This window comes from Helianthus annuus, chromosome 13 (assembly GCF_002127325.2).
Source record: "Helianthus annuus cultivar XRQ/B chromosome 13, HanXRQr2.0-SUNRISE, whole genome shotgun sequence".
NCBI classification, from domain to species: domain Eukaryota; kingdom Viridiplantae; phylum Streptophyta; class Magnoliopsida; order Asterales; family Asteraceae; genus Helianthus; species Helianthus annuus.
The window spans coordinates 160165333-160185715 of NC_035445.2; the positions used below are offsets into that span (position 1 = coordinate 160165333).

A 20383-nucleotide genomic window follows, 5' to 3' on the forward strand; every position below is an offset into this window, starting at 1 on the left:
TCTGCAGGAGAAGAACTCTCCTCCATCACCAGAGCCGACCAAGGCTCCTCGAGTTCCGTACCCCGGTAGGTTAATTCGTCAAAAGACAAATGAGCAATTCGCAAAGTTCGAAAGTCTGTTAAAACAATTGCACGTCAATATTCCTTTTATCGAAGTCCTAACCCAAATGCCCAAATACTCTAAATTCATGAGGGACTTCCTTACGCATAAGAGGAAAATTGAAAATTTGCAATTAGTTAATTTAGGCGAAGAATGCTCTGCCCTCGTGCTCAATAAACTTCCCCAAAAGAAAATCGATCCCGGGAGCTTCACGATTCCATGCTCAATAGGGGAATCGCCCGTTCGCAATGCCTTAGCCGACCTAGGGGCTAGCATTAACCTCATGCCCTCGTCAATGTTCAAAAGGCTCGGCTTGGGAACCACGAGCCCTACAAAAATGAGCATACAACTCGCTGATCGATCCGTCAAATTCCCACAAGGTGTCATTGAGAATGTCTTGGTAAAGGTAAGCAGATTCGTTTATCCAGCTGACTTTGTCATACTCGATATGGAGGAAGACACCGAGGTCCCCCTTATACTAGGGAGACCCTTCCTTGCCACAGCCCAAGCAGTGGTGGATATGAATGACGGAACACTCACCTTGAGGTATGGGGATGATGAAGTGAAATTCGGAGTTGGGAAGAGAATAGAAGATGACGACCCGGTCAATTACATGAAGGTTATTGATTCGAGCTTGGATGCTGCTCTCCGACGGTGTAACATGGGACGCCAAGCATCCCACTCAGAAAATATATAACCTCGAATCGGGTCTAGCCAAGGACCCTTATAAACGTGGCGCACCACGGAGGCATTCCGCGGAACTCATGGTGGTAATGGATGAAAAAGGGAACGAGAAAAATGGAACCATGCACGAAGAACAGAGCAACCCGACACAAATCTCCATCACAGAAGGCTCAACACGGGCCGTGCCCAACCAACACGGCCCCGTGCTGAGCCACCTGCAGGAAAACACCCAGTTCAGGTAACTGGACACGGGCCGTGTTCAGCGGACACGCCCCCGTGTCCAGGCTTCTGTTTCAAATCTCTAATTTTTGTTACTGGCACTTGACCACGGGGCGTGCCCGGTCACCACGGGGCCGTGTCCAGGATGCCAGTAACAAAAATCTTTGCTTTTTAAACCACTTTTACACATTCTAATCAACCAAAAACCTTATTTTTGGACACATTGAGGACAATGTGTAATTTAAGTGTGGGGGGGATGCTAAAACCTTGAATTTTGCAAATCCTAAATACAAGCCTTACACAAAACTCTATTGGAACCGCTAAACACCCCAAATTTTTTTTTCAAAAACTTTTTCATTTTTTTTTTATTTACTCGTCTTAGTTTAAGTTGGGAATAACAAGTTCTAAAAAGGTTATATTTTTATAAGTTTACAACCGATAGCGTCGTGATAACAAAGAACCAACATAAGAAAATTATGAAACGGCATAACAAGTCTAGTTAAAAATTCGATTATATATACTTGATCACATTAAAAACCCATTCCCAAAAAAGTGAGTTTTGAGCCTTTATTGAGCATAAAAATATACATATTTAGATTAAATGCTCATTTTTCGTTTCTTGTGTGAATAGCCGCTTGGTTCTTACAAATCTAGAACTTGCCACAACAATACATTCCCGGTCCTTACCAACTTAAACCCAAGTAAGTAAATGATGGAGGCATTAGGACTAACCATTTTTTCTTTCAAAACCATTATTTTTCATTTTTTTTTCACCTACCCAAAAATCCCCCTAGATAGCCCCTTTGAGCCTAAACCTTTTCATTTCATTACCCCAAAACCCTTTTCAACCACCAAAAAAAAAAAACTTTTTTTTATTTTTCACCCTTTATTTTAGTAACAAGCTCGGTTCTTCGTAAACTCGCCTTTTTATGTGATGAAAAAAAAAACAACAACAACAATGATGAAGTCAAAAACAAACAAAAGCTATATAAAAGCTTGTTTGGAGAAATACTTCAAAATAAAAAGTCGCTAAAGACAAGGTATTTTACGAAAACCGACGCTTTTTACGATTTTTCGCCCTTTTTACTAACCACTAACCCAACCACCCACCTTTAACCCAAGCCTAACCCTTCACCCAAAAGTCCTCTTGATATTTACAAAGGTAAAAAGTTAAAAAGGAGGAGGATTGATTGCTTGGCAAGCCTATGGAAGGCGTAAGTTCCATGCCGCTCTCGAGTGATTCACTAAAAATATACACCTTCGGCCGAGTGTTGAGTGATCCCCCGTGAGGTATGTGAACTTGTATATAAATGAAATTTTAATAAAGCATGCTATGCCCGAATAAGTAATTTATCTTATGAAACGTTCAAAATAAATCATAACGAATAAGATTGTAAATAAATAAAAATAAAACTTACAAAGACCTTGGATTCCCGGCACTCTAGGACAAGCTAAAAACTTTCTCTTCTACCTATTCCATTTGGGATGTGTAAGCCACATTTAAAGAGTTTTGCTTGAGGACAAGCAAAAGTTCAAGTGTGGGGGTATTTGATGTGTGTAAAATGCAACATATAAATCACATCAATTAAGGCATAAAACTAACCATTTTTAAGTACTAATGTAGGAAAAAGAGTGTTTTTGTCTTCCTTTTGTATTTTCAGGATGAAATGAGCTCAAAATCACAAAAGAAACAAAAAGACAACTAATTCTATCACAAATACAAGAAAAGGAATAAAAGTAGACTGCCCGGACCCTCAACGGCACCTCCTAAGGCAAAGAAGAGAAAACAGAAGACTGAACACGCCCCGTGTCGAGCGAACACGGGGCCGTGCCCAGGAAGCAGCAGAAAAGACAAACCAGTAGAAGCTTCCATTGCCCACCATGGGGCCGTGTCCAGCGAGCACGGGGGCGTGGTGAAAGTACAGCAGGCGCATTAATTGTAATTGCGAATTACAATTAATGAAGAGAGAGAATGTCAGACGGGCACGGGGGCGTGTCCAGCGGACACGGGGCCGTGCCCAGCCTTCTGTTCAGCCTATAAATAGGGGAGCTTGGTTTCATTCCACTTCATCCCTTGGCACACCACCTCTCTCACACTTCATCCACCACCCACCACCACCATAACACCATCATCCACCACCATCATCCATTGTCCATCATAGAGTGTGTGAGTCGTCTCGGGATCCAAGATTGATCGTAAGAGTTCTTGACAATCAAGGCCATGTTTGCCTAAGTCTCTTACATCACTTGGTGAAGACAAGTGTTTAGTATAATACTTTTTATTTTTAATCTTTTGCACTTTTTATTTGGTTTTGTATTAATGACTTTAATAACTAGTTACTTATGTTGAAGATGATCTTTCCTTATCGTTTGTCCGTGGTGTCTTGGCGTTATTTTACTGTCTATATAAAATAAAAGATTTTCACCATTCATATCTCCACGGTCTATATGGAGGTATGTTGGCTACCTGGTCGGGGGTTAAGGGAACGGTTTGGTAAGGGTCTTGCCCTTGTTCAGCGTTTAGAGGTTCTGCTTGGGACCTGGGTCAAATTTAGTAGGATCTCCTTCAATGCCCATAGGTATTGGATGGCGGGGATCCAAACTCTTTGACCCCCTCATAAGTTAACTACTATTAATACTATAACCCGGCTATTTAGGACTGTATCCCTACTGACTCAGACTACTTAGCCGAGGGTAACGTCACCGCCGAAAGCGGGGCCTACCACAATTTGCATTAATAACTTAATTCATTATCTTTCAATAATCCGACCCTTTAGGATTGTATCATTGCTGACTCAAACTACTGGGTTGAGGTAACGTCGCCTTCAAAAGAGGGGCCTACTACAATAACTAAGATAATCTCTTAAACAAGTGCAAAAGTGCGAAAATAATCAAAGGTTATACTAATACACGTGTCGGATCCAAGTGATTCATCTTGTCTATCTGTTTTTATTTTATTTTATTTTTCAGCATTTAGTTAGTTTTTATTTTTCTTAGTTTAAAACATTTTTCTCACCTTTTGATTTGATTAGACGTTGAGGATAAACCGGTATTAAAAGCTCTTGTGTCCTTGGACGACCTCGGTATCTTACCAACACTATACTACGTCCACGATGGGTGCACTTGCCCATATGTGTGTTTAGTGTTAGTGAATATCGTGTTTTATAAATTTAAAACTTGGCTAAAAGCGTAAAAAGGGGCTTAAATATACATCAAAATTATAACACACTTCACGCACATCAGTTAACTTCATGGTTGTCTGAAGTTTTTGAATTGCCTGGTTTGACAGAAACAGATGTTTTGTTAACCACAATCGGTTTTGATTGCCCTTTCGATTTTCTTGACTTGTTGGCGTCTCTGTTTCATTTCCCTTTCTTTTACAAGGCGGGGATCTTGTTTTACCGAAACAGTTTGCCTGCGGTCAGTTTGGTCACGGGGAACATCAACTTTTCCTTTTTGTTTATGAAGATATGGACAATTTCGAATTATATGTCCAATTGTTCCACACTCAAAACATGATCTTCGTTCAACAAACCCCGAAGTATCATGTGATCGTCTTGCCGATGATGATGAACTTTGTGATCCCGAGGTACTAGATTTTGAACTACTTGGTTCATTTCTTTTCTGTACAGTTGCTTTCTTAACAAAATCTAGGTTAGATTTGTTTTCAAACGTTTCGATTTTGTCCGTTCCCGTCGATTTCACAAAGTTTACATGTTTGTTCTTCTTTTGATTCGGCTTCTTTTGTGCTTGAGCCGGTGATTTTCCTTTTGGCTTGGTGTGATTTTGCTGTTTTTGCACTGTTGGTAATTTCTTATTGCCATATTGTTTTCGAATTTCGGGCTTTGGAATAGGAGGACACTGTGTAACTGTAACACGTGGTCCTGTCTTTCCTAAAAACTTACTTGTCGAATTTTCAAAGACTTTACTTATTAAAGATTGATTAACATTCTTAATAGGAAAATCTTTGTCAGAGTAGATTTTATCATCACCAACAAGAGTGTACAGCAAGTTCACACTCTCCGACTCTTTTGCAGACGAGGACTCGATTGCAACAGTCTTAGCGGGTTTTGCAGGAGGATCACATAGAATGTAATTCTCGAGAGGTATGTCCTCATCTTTGACTACCGCATCAGACTTTGCTGGGACAGCATCATCAGATTCATCGTCAGAAGAATCAGCATCCTCAGTAATGACTGGAGGATCCTGATTCAGTTCAGCAGAAGACACACATGTATCTGCTGATACATCTGAATCTGATGATACTTCTTTCTTGTATCCGAGCCCTGTAGCAAACTCCTTTACATCTAGAGGAACAGATGGTTCAAAGAACACTCTATCCTCCTCGTCAGGCATTGCATCATAATTGTGTCTCACTGGTGGTGGACATTTCTTGTAACCTATGCATGTGACATCCCGTTTCTCTTTCTGAACGTCAATGATGTGATCCAACACATAGCTAGAGCTCAAATAACTGTATAGCTTAAGTTGGATCGCCTCACTTTCGGTTTTCACACAAGCCATCTCTTTTTGCATAATCTCAAGACGAGATATATACAAACTAATATCAGTTTGTTTTCTGGAAACCATTTTAGTTAGCTCGGTTTTATCTTTCTTTAACTTTTCAATTACCGATTTAAACTCCTTTTCATGGTTTTCATAAAACATATTGGCTTCAGTGCATTTTGAAAGATCCACGGTCAACTTTTGATTGTGGATGAATGTCACATCATACTTCTCTTGCAAAGCCTCGTGTTTGCTTTGCAATTCACACCACTTGGCATTCAAAGAAACATGTTTGTCTTGCAAGTCAAACAAACTAGCTTGTAAAGCATCATGTTTGCCTTGCAACTCAGACATGTTTGCCTCTAAATCAGCACATTTAACATGCAAACTATCACAATTATCACAATTAATAGCAGTGGGTTCATCGACACATACCTGACTTGATGAACTGTCGACATTAGCCATAAAGGCTGAATGGAGAGAAGACGAAGAATAAGCAGCTTGATCCACCAAGATAGATCTTCTTTGAGTTCCTGCTGCAGCTTCCTCCAAAAGCTCATCAATATCTGCATCGACTGACGCATTTGATGTCTCACCCACATGATCATCGCCTGAACTTGAGGATTCTTCATCTGAACTCCTGCTATATCCCGAAGAGTCTTCATCCTCAGAAGATTCACCACCATTGGCGGAAGATTCTCCACCACTGGTGTGAACTAAATCCTTTACAACCTTAGCAAAACATGATGTTCCATCTGGAGCATCACCACTCAGTTGTATTGACCAATCACAACCTTCATCAACTTGAACCACAAGTGCCTGGTTGGCATTTGATGGTCCCGCTTGGCTCTGGTTGTTAATAGGTACCAATGTACGCTCGTTGTTCCTCACTTGGTTCTGATTTGCCCTGTTGCCTTGACCTCTGAAGGGATTCTGGTTCCCATGCTGTGCTGGCCTTGTGCATTCCCTTTTAAAGTGACCCCGTTCACCACAATTGAAACACTTTACTGCCTGTTTATCGAACCCATACTTGGTGTCTTTCTTACTCTCCAACCTGGTTCTGCCAGTTCTTTCCATGAAATCCTTTGCTCTTCTTACAGCACTAGCAAAGGCCCACTTGATGTCCATCAACTCCATCTCTTCCTTATCAATCTGCTGATAGTCTTCTTGTGTCAGATTAATGTTGCCAATCTGACCTTCCACTAACCCACAGTACGCGCTCACTAAAGTGTTAAGCAGCTCCATGTGTTCCCTTGCTACTTCTACACTGACCTTAGAGAAGCTTGAAGTGTCGAGCCGTACTGTATTTGGTTTTGATTGCTGACCAGCAGATGATGTCCCTCCATAACATGCTTGTTGTTGAGCAGGAGGAGGTGGTTGTAGTGGATTTCCATACATGTCTGTGGTGGGAGCCGGCTTAACAGGAACTTGTACTGGATTGCCATACATATCCGTGCTTGTGACAAACGTCGTTTGAAGTGGAGCATGTGGACCGGTTCTTGCAGACGAAGAACTGGAAGTTCCATAATACATCTCTGGGTTGCATGGCACAATGGATTTTGCAACAGAGGTACTAGGAGTTCCATAATACATTTCTGGATTTTGTGGCACTGGAACTCTTTTTGCCTTTAAGGTTTCCTCCTGATCCTTGTTTTCTAGAAGCTGCACGAAGTCGTTGATGTTTGTAGTACCCAAAACTCCATTATACTTCAAGATCTCCAAGAAACTATTCCATTGGGGAGGCAATGCATCAGCAAACTTCTTCACCACCTCTGCTGTAGTTGTCACTACTCCAAAATTGTTCAACTCTGTAAGTAAGTGATAAAACCGGCTTGTCATATCTCCCAAAGACTCCTTATCCATACACGTGAAACCATCAAATTCTTTCTTGAGAAGATCATGACGCAATTGACGTGTTGCTTCATTCCCTACCCCTCTGGTCTTCAACGCGTCCCACAGTTTCTTCGTTGTCTTGAAACTGACAAACTGGTGGTAAATATCATTGCTTAACGCCTGAGTGAGAATGGCGTATGCTTTCTTTTCCAAATCATACGTTTTCTTTTGATCTTCTGGAAGATCGGAAAACGTAGCAGTAGATGAAGCAGCAACCTCTATAGCTTGATCGAAATCTGTGGTGAAACGTATCCACAGTTCGGTGTTTTGACCAAGAACGTATGTACGGAATCTGTCAACCCAACCCGGATACTCGTTTAAGTGCATCAACTTTGGAGGTCGATTCAAACTTCCGGTTTCGCTTTCGCTTAAGAGAATACTTTGAATACTTGGAGTTTGATTCGATACGAATGCCCATTGACCGGTTGATATGGCATTAGTTTGTGAAGATGTCGACACCGGAGATTCGGCCCATGATGGAGATAAACTTGTATTTGTGTACTTTCCACTATCTGGAGCCGGAGTTCCCCACCAACTTGGGTTCATCTTTGATGTGATAAAATGAATTCTATGTTAATGTCTCGAATGATAACAACCAGTCGAAGGATCCCTGATCGAAAGACCTGAAAAACACAAACTTGTTAAACCTAAACAGACTAGGATCGAAGGATCAATACTTGTTCGAAGGATCAACAGTGTTCGAAAGATCACTGTTGAATTTCGAACAATGATTTCGAAAGATTCTCCAATCGAAAGATCCTTATCTTTCGAATAAGAACTGTAGATCGAAAGATATATCCTTCGAAAAGATTCCTTGGATCGAAGGATAAGTCACAGACTTCGAAGGATGTTCGAAGGATGATTATCTATCGAACTTCCTTTGATCGAAAGATGATCTTTCGACTTCGAAGGATATCCTTCGATCTGTACTGACACAGTTGACAAAGAGTGACAGGTTGGTGAAAAGGTGATGGGTTGGTAGAAAGCTTTCGGCAGAAAGGTATGTTCAGACCATACCTTTTTACCAAACCAGATTTTACCAATAAAATATACTTAAAAAGAAGGTTCTTATCCAGAAAACCGGTCACCGGAGTAAGCCGGAATTTGGCCGGAAATGACCAAACTTCTTAAAAACAAGTTTTTAAGTTACCCAACCCGTCCTTTAACACACCCGGTTAGTTTAGAACACGTTTTTACGTCAAGAAATGCGAGAAAAACACTAAAAACGGGTGCTAAACCATGTGAGTTTTTGTTCAAACATTCCAAAGTCTTGTATAAACTCGGTTTTTTTTTTTTAACAAGGAAAAGAGCCACGGCTCTGATACCACTTGTAGGTCCCCCGGAGGTTGAGGTTAAATCTTATCCTTGTTATGTTTAACACACTAGCAAGTGCGGAATCCAAGCTAGAATGCAAACCGGTAGTTTATATGAGAACACAAGCTACAAAGAGAAAGGTAGACACACGAGATATCAAAGTTTTCTCTTGTATTTCAGTGGACACGGTTACAGCCCCTTGACCAAACTGAAAATACGCTCTCTACAAGACTTAGTTCACTCACACACTCTCTTGCTGAAGTGAACACATTACATGAGTATATATATACCCGTCACAGCTCGTCTGGTCGAAGGATCAGATAGACTACTGATCGAAAGATCGTCTATCGATCTGAAACCTATCAAAGGATCCACATATACCTCGAAGGATGATATCCTTCGAGGTCCATCAACATCCATCGAAGGCTTATCCTTCGAGCTCATCGAAGGATCTAAACAATCCTTCGATGACTCATCCTTCGATGACTCATCCTTCGACAACTCATCCCTCGACACAAACATATTACATACAATCAGGTTCTAACTGTTTGGCCAAGTCAAACCAGGAGGATGGTTGACTTGGTCAAACTTACAAGACTAACAAGAGACATCGTTTTATATCATGACAAAATACAGACAAAGTACAGACACAAGTGCACCAACACTTTCTTGTGGCTTAAACACAGAGCAAAGCAAACAAATTTGGCTCGGAGGAAATGGGTGAATTTTGAGTTTTTAAGTTGAATTTGTTACTTTGTTATATTTTTATGGTGTTAAAATCCTAAATTTTTTATTTCATAGGGGATATTGTAATAGGTGGTTGGCTTAGTAGCTTACTAACCAGTTTTGTAATTGCGAATTTTGGGTGATGAATAAAGTTGTTGTTTGCCGGTAAAAAAATCCAACAGACAATTGTTTTATTTTTGTACATAGATCTAGTGGAGTTATCTATTATTCCTATTATATGTGTAATAAATACATATAAAAGTTATAAAAGGACAAATTAATGTTACTAATAGCAAATTATTTCGTAAAGTTGACAACATAGTGTATTACGTACTTATATGTGTTTTTAGAATCAGTTGATTATGGAAGAGGGGTATATACAAATTTACATGTTTTGTTAATATATTTCATTATGAAAAAAATATGCCATACCAATTACCATGATAAAGAAATGTTTAGTTTATTTTGTATTTCTTTTTCCGGAAAAAAAACAAACAAACATAGGAAATAGGCTTGGTAACGTGTATAGAACTGAAATTAATGAACTTTTACATCATAAATTAAAAGTTCAGTCAACTTTTACACCCAGCTGGTTTTAATAATTGTTGATCATGTCATGGTTATTTTGTTATAATATAAGAAGAGATATAGCACTTATTATATAAAATATAAATAAAGTATAGGGGTATCAATCCAACCTTAATGAAACCAAACATGACCTGCAGATTGGAGACTTAATTTAATTTGACACCTATTTTGAATAATATTCCTTCTTTTTTTTTTTTAATTTCTTTACTGCAGATTGAAGATGCTCCAAGCGTCCACCTACCCTTGGACTCTATTATAATGTAAAATTTTATTTTATTACTAATAAAAAAGGATTAAACTAATTGGTATCATCTACAAGTAATGGTAGATAAGACTCTAAAGGAACCATTCATGAACCAAAACAAATATGGCGAATGCAGTTGCAGAGCTAATATTCATCCCTACCCCTGGGCTTGGTCATATCATGTCAACCATAGAGCTCGCAAAGTTACTTGTGAATCGTGATCAACGTCTCGCGATAACCGTCCTTGTCATCAAGCCTCCTGGCATGACTTCTGGCTCGGCTATCACCACCTACATAGAATCATTAACTGAAACCACCATGGATCGCATATCCTTCATTCAACTCCCTCAAGTTGAATCTTCACCAACTCATGGCGGCCCAACGGAGTTCATCAGAAGTCACTCCAAATATGTTAGAAATGCAGTAGTTGATTTGAGAAGTCAATCGGGTTCATGTCAGGTTGTTGGGTTTGTCGTCGACATGTTTTGCACCAGCATGATTGATGTGGCTAATGAGTTTAATGTTCCAACCTTCGTTTTCTTCACTTCTAGTGCTGCCTTTCTTGGATTTACATTATTTATAAAACTACTCTGTGATGATCTGAATAGAGACGTTGTTGAGCTGAGCAACTCAGACACCGAGATATCGGTTCCAAGTTTTGTCAAACCGGTGCCAACTAAAGTGTTTTGGAGTCTTGTCAAGACTAGAGAAGGACTGGACTCTGTTCAGCGGCTTGCAAAGAAACTTGGAGAGGCCAAAGGAATCATTGTAAATACATTCTTGGATCTGGAAACACACGCAATAGAGTCGTTGTCTGCTGACATTAGTATCCCACCGGTGTATCCGGTGGGACCCATACTCAACTTAGAAGGCGGTTCTGGTGGTGGGAAACCTTTTGACGATGACGTCATTAGGTGGTTGGATAGTCAACCACCTTCCTCGGTTGTGTTTTTGTGTTTTGGGAGTATGGGAAGTTTTGATGAGGCCCAAGTGAAGGAGATAGCACGTGGTTTAGAGCAGAGTGGTCACCGTTTCTTGTGGTCCCTACGTCGACCTCCGTCAGAACAAACGACTACGAGGATCCCAAGCGACTATGAGGATCCGAGTGTGGTACTGCCAGAAGGGTTTTTGGATCGGACACGTGGAATAGGGAAAGTAATCGGGTGGGCCCCACAGGTGGCGGTGTTGGCTCATGATGCAGTTGGAGGGTTTGTGTCCCACTGCGGGTGGAATTCATTGTTGGAGAGTTTATGGTTTGGTGTACCATCGGCAACATGGCCGATGTACGCTGAGCAACAGATGAATGCGTTTGAAATGGTGGTGGACCTGGGATTGGCAGTGGAGATAAAGTTGGATTATGAGAAGGATGTGTTTAATCCGTTTAATCCCAAGGCTAATAAGATCATTAATGTGACAGCTGGGGAGATAGAAAGTGGGATGAGACGAGTAATGGAGGATAACGAAGTTAGAGTAAGAGTGAAAGAGATGAGTGCCAAGAGTAGAGCGGCGGTGGTGGAGGGCGGTTCATCATATGCATTTGTCGGTCGTCTTATTCAAGATTTTATAAGAGACTAACTCTTGACCCGGACTTCTGTTTGTTTGTTTTTTTTTTTTTTTTTTTTTTTTTTTTTTTTTGTATGTTACTAAAGTTGGAAGTATGGTTTTCATGTATTGGTGTAGGAAGGTGAACCACAAAAGTTGTCCATGTATCAGGTTACTATGGTATAATTATGGTTGCCTTTTACCCTTTTTTACAATCTTGCCTGCAACATGGTTTTACTAGGATCTTCTGTTAGCAAATAAAAAGGTTGCCAGTATCTAAGTTCAAAGCCAATGGGATTTAATGGGGAATTGTGGTTGGTGGTAGGAAAGGTTGGATGATGGCTACGCCGGTACGTTTTGTATGGCAGACTTGGCAGTAGATGTATTTCCAGTTGGTACCTAGGAGAAGTAGAGGTGCGCAAATCAGGTTTGTGGCTCAAACTGGTTCGGTTGAAACCTGGTCGGGTTGGCCCAAAGAAAGTCAAACCTGGTTTTTGGTGAAATAGATTCGGGTTCTGACCTGGTTTTTTAGGGGAAAGGCTTGGGTTTGACCGGGTACTGGTTCAGTACGGGTTTGACCAGCTTGAAATTGGGTACTGGCTTGGTTCAGGTTTAAGTAGGTTCGAACTGATTTTTAAGCATAGGGTTACAAACCGATTTCAACTCTACAGTTCGGTTAGGGTTCAACCTAATTGGTTTCAAAATGGGGTTCGATTTGGGTTTAAAACCAGGATGGTTCACTTAGGAAGGACTTGATTAAGGTAGGATAAGATCTAGCTAGGAGAGTGGAAACCCACATATATCATTAAAACCAAAATGGACCAAGAGTGTGACACTTTGAAATTTAATATTACATTTAATATCAAAGAGAGAAATCTTGGATAACTTTAATAGTTAAAATTCATCATTTAATATATATATCATTAAAACCAAAATGAACCAAGAGTGTGAAACTTTAAAATTTAATATTACATTTAATATCAAAGAGAGAAATCTTGGATAACTAAGAAGATATAAACTAATAAAAGATGGATGACAAAGGATAAACAATTAGCTTAAAAGTAAAAGAAGTAAAAGAGATGAGTGAGAAGAGTAGATCGGCATCCATATGTTTTTGTTGTTGGTTTTCTTATTAGGGTGAACGGGGCGTGAGGGGTGAAGGGCGGTGAACTTCACCGCGCGGGGAACACCGCCATGGTCCCCTATCACTACGCGACAGGCTTCAAAATCGGGGACTCTTCACCGCTTCACAATATAGCCGTTAGGCATGGAAAAGGACCATTGGACATGATGTTAACGGCTATAGTGCAGTTTAAATTAAAAAAAATAATTAAATACATTATAAATATTACCATTTTACATTCCATTTTTCACCCAATTCACATACTCTCAAAGCATACTATGGACCGACAAAACAAGGGCGATGACAAGAAAAAAGTTACGAGTTCCGGTTCCAAGGCGAGGGGGACGGCTCGCAAAGTAGACGAGGTGGATCGAGTGGTTCAAGTGTGCCATTTCAATCACAACACGGTTACTCCCCACCCTTTCAACCTCCATATTTTTACGCCCAAACAATCCGGTTTTTACAACACCCAACCCCAATCCAACTATCCACCACAATTTTTTTTCATTATCACAAGGTCCCACGATGGTTGCACCGGGCGTGTACGAGTATCCTACGGAAGCCCAAAACGATTTGGACCCGTTTGCTTATCGGAGTCCACCGACTCAATCTCCAAGAGATAATGTTAAACACATGCTTCCAATATACGATGATGACGAAGATGAAGAATTTGTAGCCGAGACTCAAGAGTTAAATGAAGACGAAAATAAAGAAGCCGAAAATGAACGGAAAGGAAAGAGGGGTAAGGCGGATCCGCAAAGATGGACGAAGAAACAAGAAGAGGCGTTAGCGATGACGTATGAGCATTGTAGTGTTAACCAGAAAAAAGGCAATCAACAAAAATTGGAAGGTTTTTGGAAAAAGTTCTCGCACACTACAATGCAATCGTTGGAGGAAATTCACGTTCATCAAGTCCATCTGAAATGGAAAGCTATGCAAGGGAAGTTCGGGGCAAAAAAGAAAGTTATCAGATTCGGGTAACATCCAAGCGGGTACACCGAATACTGAATTCACTAGTGATATACCCGACACAAACGTAGACCCCTCTCCAAGAAGGTAAAAAAAGAAAGAGAAAAAAGATAAAAGACCCGCAACGTTGACCGAAAGGTCAATTGGTATGTCCGGCAAGCTCCAAGAATACAAATTTATGAAACAAGAGTTGGTGGATATTAAAAAGAAATGAGAGGAAAAATTTATGGAGTTGGCGGATGAACATCGAGAGAGGTTAAAATCGAGTAGGTTTGATAAGGATATGGATACGTTATGAATGAAACCTTAATTAGTCAAAACAAAATGGAATAACCAAATAAAATGCTTTGAATGATAATCAAAGTATTAAAGTGGTTAAATACAATTTATATAGACAACCAGAATCATATTTTATGTAATGATAATCAAAGTATTAGAGTGGTTAAATACAATTTATATAGACAACTAGAATCATATTTTATGTGACTCATATTTTATGTAATGATAATCAAAGTATTAAAGTGGTTAAATACAATTTATATAGACAACTAGAATCATATTTTATGTGGCATGTGATATAACTTATTTTTAGTGTTTTAAAAATTAAAATCACTCTCAATTTATTTTGAGTAATTTAAAGTATTGGTCAGTTCAACCTAGGATATGTGTGCCCCATGGGATGAAAGAAATTTAAGTACTTAGTTTTCATGGACCCTTGTTTGAGCCACCTGATTTGAAAACTGCTCATTTCGAGGATATTTGCTTATATAATTCAGTGAAACACTATAATAAAATGGGCCATGTGGGCCTAACTTTCCACCTGATTTTCGCCAGCAATGCAATACCATCAACAGGTAATGGTATATAACCTGAATATATGTATGTATAAGACTCCAAACAAACCATTCATGAACCCAAAACAAATATGGCTAGTAAAGTTTTAGAGCTAATATTCATCCCTTCCCCAGGGGTTGGTCACATTATGTCAACCGTTGAGATCGCAAAATTACTTGTGAATCGCGATCAACGTCTCGCAATAACCGTACTTGTCATCAAGCCTCGTAGCCTGGATTCTGGCCTGGCTATCACCTCCTACATAGAATCATTAGCTAAAAGCAATATGGATCGCATATCCTTCATTCAACTCCCTCAAGATGAAACCTTACTAACTCATGACCCCAAAGACCACATGTCTACATTCAGTGAATTCATCCCTAGTCACTGCAAATATGTTAGAAATGTTGTGGCTGACATGATAAGTCAAGCGGGTTCGGGTCAGATCGTTGGGTTTGTCGTTGACATGTTTTGCACATGTATGGTAGATGTGGCTAATGAGTTCAATGTTCCAACCTACTTGTTCTTCACTTCTAGTGCCGCTTTTCTTGGATTTGAATTTTATATCCAGAAACTCTGTGATGATCTCAATGAAGATGTTATTGAGTTGAGCAACTCAGATGCCAAGATATCGATTCCAAGTTTTGTTAAACCGGTTCCAACCAAAGTCTTTTGGAGTCGTGTCAAGACTAGAGAGGGGCTAGATTTTGTCTTGGGGGCTGTCCGGAAATTTAGAGAGGTCAAAGCAATCATAGTTAATACATTCTTGGAATTGGAAACACACGCAATAAAGTCGTTGTCTGCTGACGTCAGCATCCCACCAGTGTATCCAGTGGGACCTATACTCAACCTAGAAGGCAGTTTTGGTTCTAGTGTTGGTAAACCGTTTGACAACAACGTCATTAGGTGGTTGGATAGTCAACCACCTTCCTCGGTTGTGTTTTTGTGTTTTGGGAGTATGGGAAGTTTCAGTGAGGTCCAAGTGAAGGAGATAGCATGTGCTTTAGAGCAGAGTGGCCATCGTTTCGTATGGTCCCTACGTCGACCTCCGTCAGATCAAACATCAAGGATCTCAAGTGATTATGAGGATCCGAGTTTGGTACTGCCAGAAGGGTTTTTGGAGCGAACATGTGGAATAGGGAAGGTGATTGGGTGGGCCCCACAGGCGGCGGTGTTGGGTCATGATGCAGTTGGAGGGTTTGTGTCCCACTGTGGGTGGAACTCATTGTTGGAGAGTTTATGGTTCGGTGTACCATTGGCAACATGGCCGATGTACGCCGAGCAACATATGAATGCGTTTGAAATGGTGGTGGAGTTGGGATTGGCGGTGGAGATAAAATTGGATTATAGGAAGAATGTGTCTAATCCTAGGGCTGACACAATTATTGTGACAGCTGAGGAGATAGAACGTGGGATAAGGCGAGTTATGGAGGACAATGAGGTTAAAACAAAAGTAAAAGCAATGAGTCTGAAGAGTAGATCCGTAGTGGCGGAGGGTGGTTCGTCATATGCATCAGTTGGTAGTCTGATTCAAGATTTTATAAGAGACAAATCTTAATCTGGTTTTGACTTTTGTGTGTTGTAATTTTTTGCTGTTAAAGTAGGAATGTAAAATAACCTATTTTGGTGTTTTATAATGACTAACAGATTAAATGAGTTTGAATTCGGTAATTTACAAAAGTTGAGTTGAAAACCAACTGACTGTATGTAGGGGTGTCGTTTTCACCGACCCGGTTAACAATCATAACCAAACCCGACATGCCCAATTCAGTTCGTTAATCGATTCTATTAACTATGATTCGAGTCAACTTGAATACCCCGATCGCACATTTAAACAAACCATTTGATATGGGTGTTCGCTTAAACCGACGACAAGCTTTTGATCCTTCTATTCTCGCGACATTTGACAAAACGATACCCCAACCACGAAGTTTCATCTCCAAGTTTTTGTCACACTCGATCATTCGACCTACACCTAGTCCATCATTCTCCACCTAATTTTAGCAGCCCAAAATCATATTGATGGTAAATGAAGAACCCCATTTATTAGCCCAATTAGAAACCTGATTACCAATTACCCCGGCCCAAACTTACCTGACCAAACCTACTTAGGGTTGGTAGTTGGTTAGGACATCAAAATAAGACAATCCGAGGAACCCGATACCTGATTACAAAACCCGAACGACACCCCTAATTGTATGTCATTAGGAATATGTAGGTAGGGAGGCCACAAATAATTGTATGTCATTAGGAATATGTAGGGAGACCACAAATAATTGTATGTCATTAGGAATATGTAGGTAGGGAGGCCACAAATAATTGTATGTCATTAGGAATATGTAGGGAGGCCACAAATAATTTGAGTAAATTGATTATTGGTCATTTGAACCAATGATGTGTGTCTACCTAAGGCATGAGAGGAATTTAAGTACTTAGTTAAAGGCCTAACTCATGTCTAAATACTTTGTAATTAGTTGCATAAAATACTTGAACGATAATGTTGATATGCTGAATTTAAGAAACTTAAGCAAATATGGTTTTTTTTTTCTATCAAGATGTTTCATATTACCGAGAATAGTGGCGGATCTGTATTTGGTGTAGGGGCGCCCCCTCCCCTTAAAAAAAGTTAAGTGTAATTTTTAGGCGAAAACACTTATCGCCCCCTTAAAAGTTTGGTTACTTTCTCAGATTGCCCTCTAGAAAATAAATCCTAGGTCTGGCCGAGAACCAAACCAATAATACTTAATATGCCTGGTTCGGATTGGGTATCCGGGTTTTACTTGGTCCAACCAAGATCCTCTTTAGCGCTATTGAATACATGAAATTAAAGTGGTAAATAGGGACCACGTCGGCCACTGTTTCGATCCACCACTTTGCTAAAATCAACAAAGATATGATTAATTCCATTACATTAAGCTCACTTATTAAAGTTGAGTAATTTTATAGGAATAAAAAAAACTTTGAGCAACTTTAATAAAATAATGATAACTTTGTTAAAGCTTATATATTTCAAATTTCAATAAAACAATGATAACTTTGTTAAAGCTTATTTATGTCAAATTTATGTTTTGAAAGAATACTTATTTATAAAAATTAATAAACGAGAGATCAATCAAGAACTAAATTTCTAGGGGTGATAAAAATTCCATTATTTTTAAACGTGTGGGTCTCCATGCTACCCATGACCTTAATGGTATGGTGGCTAGTATGGTATCTGCCCCGCAAAAATGGTGTGGGTTCAAATCTTTGAAAAAGCAAGGTCATATGATATTCATATGTAAAAAATGTTGTTAAGAAAAGTAATCACGTCGCATATAAGAGGATTGTAGGTTCTTGATTATTTGAGTAGATATAGATCTAGATCTACTTAATACTTTCTATATGTCGAAAGTAGGGGTGCAAACGAGCCGAGCCGAGCCGAGCCCGAGCTTAACCAGGCTCGAGCTCGATTAACTTATGAGAGCTCGGGCTCGAGCTCGACTCGATTCGAGCTTTGTTTTCAAGGCTCGAGCTCGCCTCGTTCATATTTTCTCAAGCTCGAGCTCGGCTCGGGCTCGGCTCGTTTATTATGTATTAATTAATATATTAAATAAAAAATAATATAAATAATAGACTTTTTAGGCTCGTGAGCTCGACAAGTGAAGCTCGGGCTCGGGCTCGGGCTCGTTTACTATATAAGCTTATTTTTAGGTTCGAGGCCGGCTTGTAAACAAGCTTGAATAAGCTCGGCTCATTTACACTAAGGCTCGATAAGGCTCGACGAGCCTAACGAGCATCAAATGCGAGGCTCGAGCTCGGGCTCGATAAACAAACGAGCTTTATATTAGGCTCAAGCTCGGCTCGGGCTCGATAAGGCTCGGCTCGCTTTGAGCTTTTTCTCGAGCCGATCTCGAGTAGCTCGCGAGCCGCTCGGCTCGTTTGCACCCCTAGTCGAAAGTATGAATATCTGAGCATAGGTGAAGCTTTTAAGAGGCCCGGGGGTGCTCGCCCCCCCCCCCCTTTGCAAAGCAGTGTAAATTTACGCGTATTTCGTCAGAAATTGTATATACGTATTGAGTCCGGCCCCAAATTGATTTTGCCTAAAATTCCTGGCCCCTTGATTTTCTTGAGTTTGGCCCCCTATATATTTGTTCAAGCCCCGCCACTGTATCTGAGAACATTTTCTTTTATTATGAATTTGAAATTTGTTTATATAGACGTATTAAAGTTACGAGATAGCTAAATAAACAATGTAAGGGGGGTGGTGGTGGTCATCACCCATCACTCACTCATCACTCACAACACCCCCCAATCAAGTTCCGCCATGTCATCAACAATTTTTCCATCACTCACAACATTTTTAGTGGCAATGGTCATCATTCACAACACCCAATAATAAACCCTCACACCCCCTCACATCCATTTATCACTCAGCTTCCATCACCCGTTGAATTTATCACGGAACCTTAGGTGTTGTTTGTTTTTTCAGAGGTAAAATGTCTGCAGTCTGCGGACCACGTCTGCAGACATCTGTAGTTGAAGAGGTGGACCAAACTTCTGCAGTCTGCAAGAAGAAGACTGTTTGTTTTTTAACTTCCGCAAAACCCTGGAAATCAAAACCTCTATCCAAAAATCATCCAATCAAACCCTTACTCAAATCCATCATATTCAGCTTACCCTAATTTCAATCTTTTAACCTAATTATTCAAGAAACATTCAGCTTACACTAGTTTCAATCGTTGAAATTTAGATCCTATGAATCAAATCAAACGATGGGTATTAATAAAGTTCCTATCTTTTAACCTAATGATTCAAGAAACATGTTATAAGATTGAAATTTCAAACAGTATATATGAAAATTGAAAATCAAGAATTCAAGATTCTTTGAACGGAATCAAAGATGGGAATTATATAAAGCTTCAAACTTTTAAACTATTAATTCAAGAACATGTTAAAAAGATTGAAACCTCAAACAGTATATAAAATTCAAGGAATAAAGATGAAGAAAACAAACCTCAAAATTCGATTCTTTTTGCAGAAGAAAACAAAGGTGGAGGGGGCGGCGGAGGTGGAGGGGCAGCGGAGGTGGAGATGGAGGTGGAGGTGGAGGTGGAGGGGTGGCGAAGGTGGAGGTGGAGGGGCGGAGGAGGTGGGTGTCGCTGGAGGATTGCAATGGGTGCTAAGGTTTTGAGGTTTGAAAGGGAGAAGAGTTTTGAAGAGCCTGGTCCAGGTCTGCACGAGGAAGACATCAAGAAGAGGTTTTTTAGTGAAATGTCTTCCAAAAAACAAACACGCTGCAGACCCAAAGGTCTTTGCGTGGTCTGCGCGGCGCAGACATAAGAGGTCAGGAAGTACTTCTTGCAAAAAACAAACACCCCCTTAATCATCACTCGTGGAATTAGTTGGTGGCGGTGGTAAGTTCCATGCTTCCACGCGTGATGATTGCCCCATCACGCACCACGACCAATGGCCTAAGTGAAGTTAATAGACTTTTATAGATTTATATCGTCAGTTGAAAATGTGATGTGAAATGAAGAATGTCCCTAGATAATGATTGTGTCAAGCATGCTGATAATCTCGGTCTCTATTGTGAGGTACAAAAACAAAATGGTCCATGTGATCACAAATTTCTTAGTGATCTATATAAGAAATGGTACTTAAGA

The 20383-nt window shown here is 40.0% G+C and overlaps 2 protein-coding genes across 2 annotated transcripts; both read left to right on the forward strand.

The window, feature by feature from the left end:
• The first annotated feature begins 10396 nt into the window (after positions 1 to 10396).
• Positions 10397 to 12030, forward strand: LOC110900019 (anthocyanidin 3-O-glucosyltransferase 2-like). Its single transcript, XM_022146920.2, has one exon. The coding sequence runs from the start codon at positions 10397 to 10399 to the stop codon at positions 11846 to 11848; it is 1452 nt and encodes a 483-aa protein (XP_022002612.1). The 3' UTR covers positions 11849 to 12030.
• Positions 12031 to 14829: 2799 nt separating this feature from the next.
• LOC110900018 (anthocyanidin 3-O-glucosyltransferase 2-like) lies at positions 14830 to 16397 on the forward strand. The gene has a single exon (XM_022146919.2). It carries the CDS (start codon positions 14833 to 14835, stop codon positions 16297 to 16299), a length of 1467 nt encoding a protein of 488 aa, XP_022002611.1. The 5' UTR covers positions 14830 to 14832; the 3' UTR covers positions 16300 to 16397.
• The last annotated feature ends 3986 nt before the right edge of the window (positions 16398 to 20383 follow it).

Excerpts from the sequence above, each read along its gene's own strand:
- LOC110900019 (XM_022146920.2), top strand. The coding sequence starts at position 10,397 with ATGGCGAATGCAGTTGCAGAGCTAATATTCATCCCTACCCCTGGGCTT.
- LOC110900018 (XM_022146919.2), top strand. The coding sequence starts at position 14,833 with ATGGCTAGTAAAGTTTTAGAGCTAATATTCATCCCTTCCCCAGGGGTT.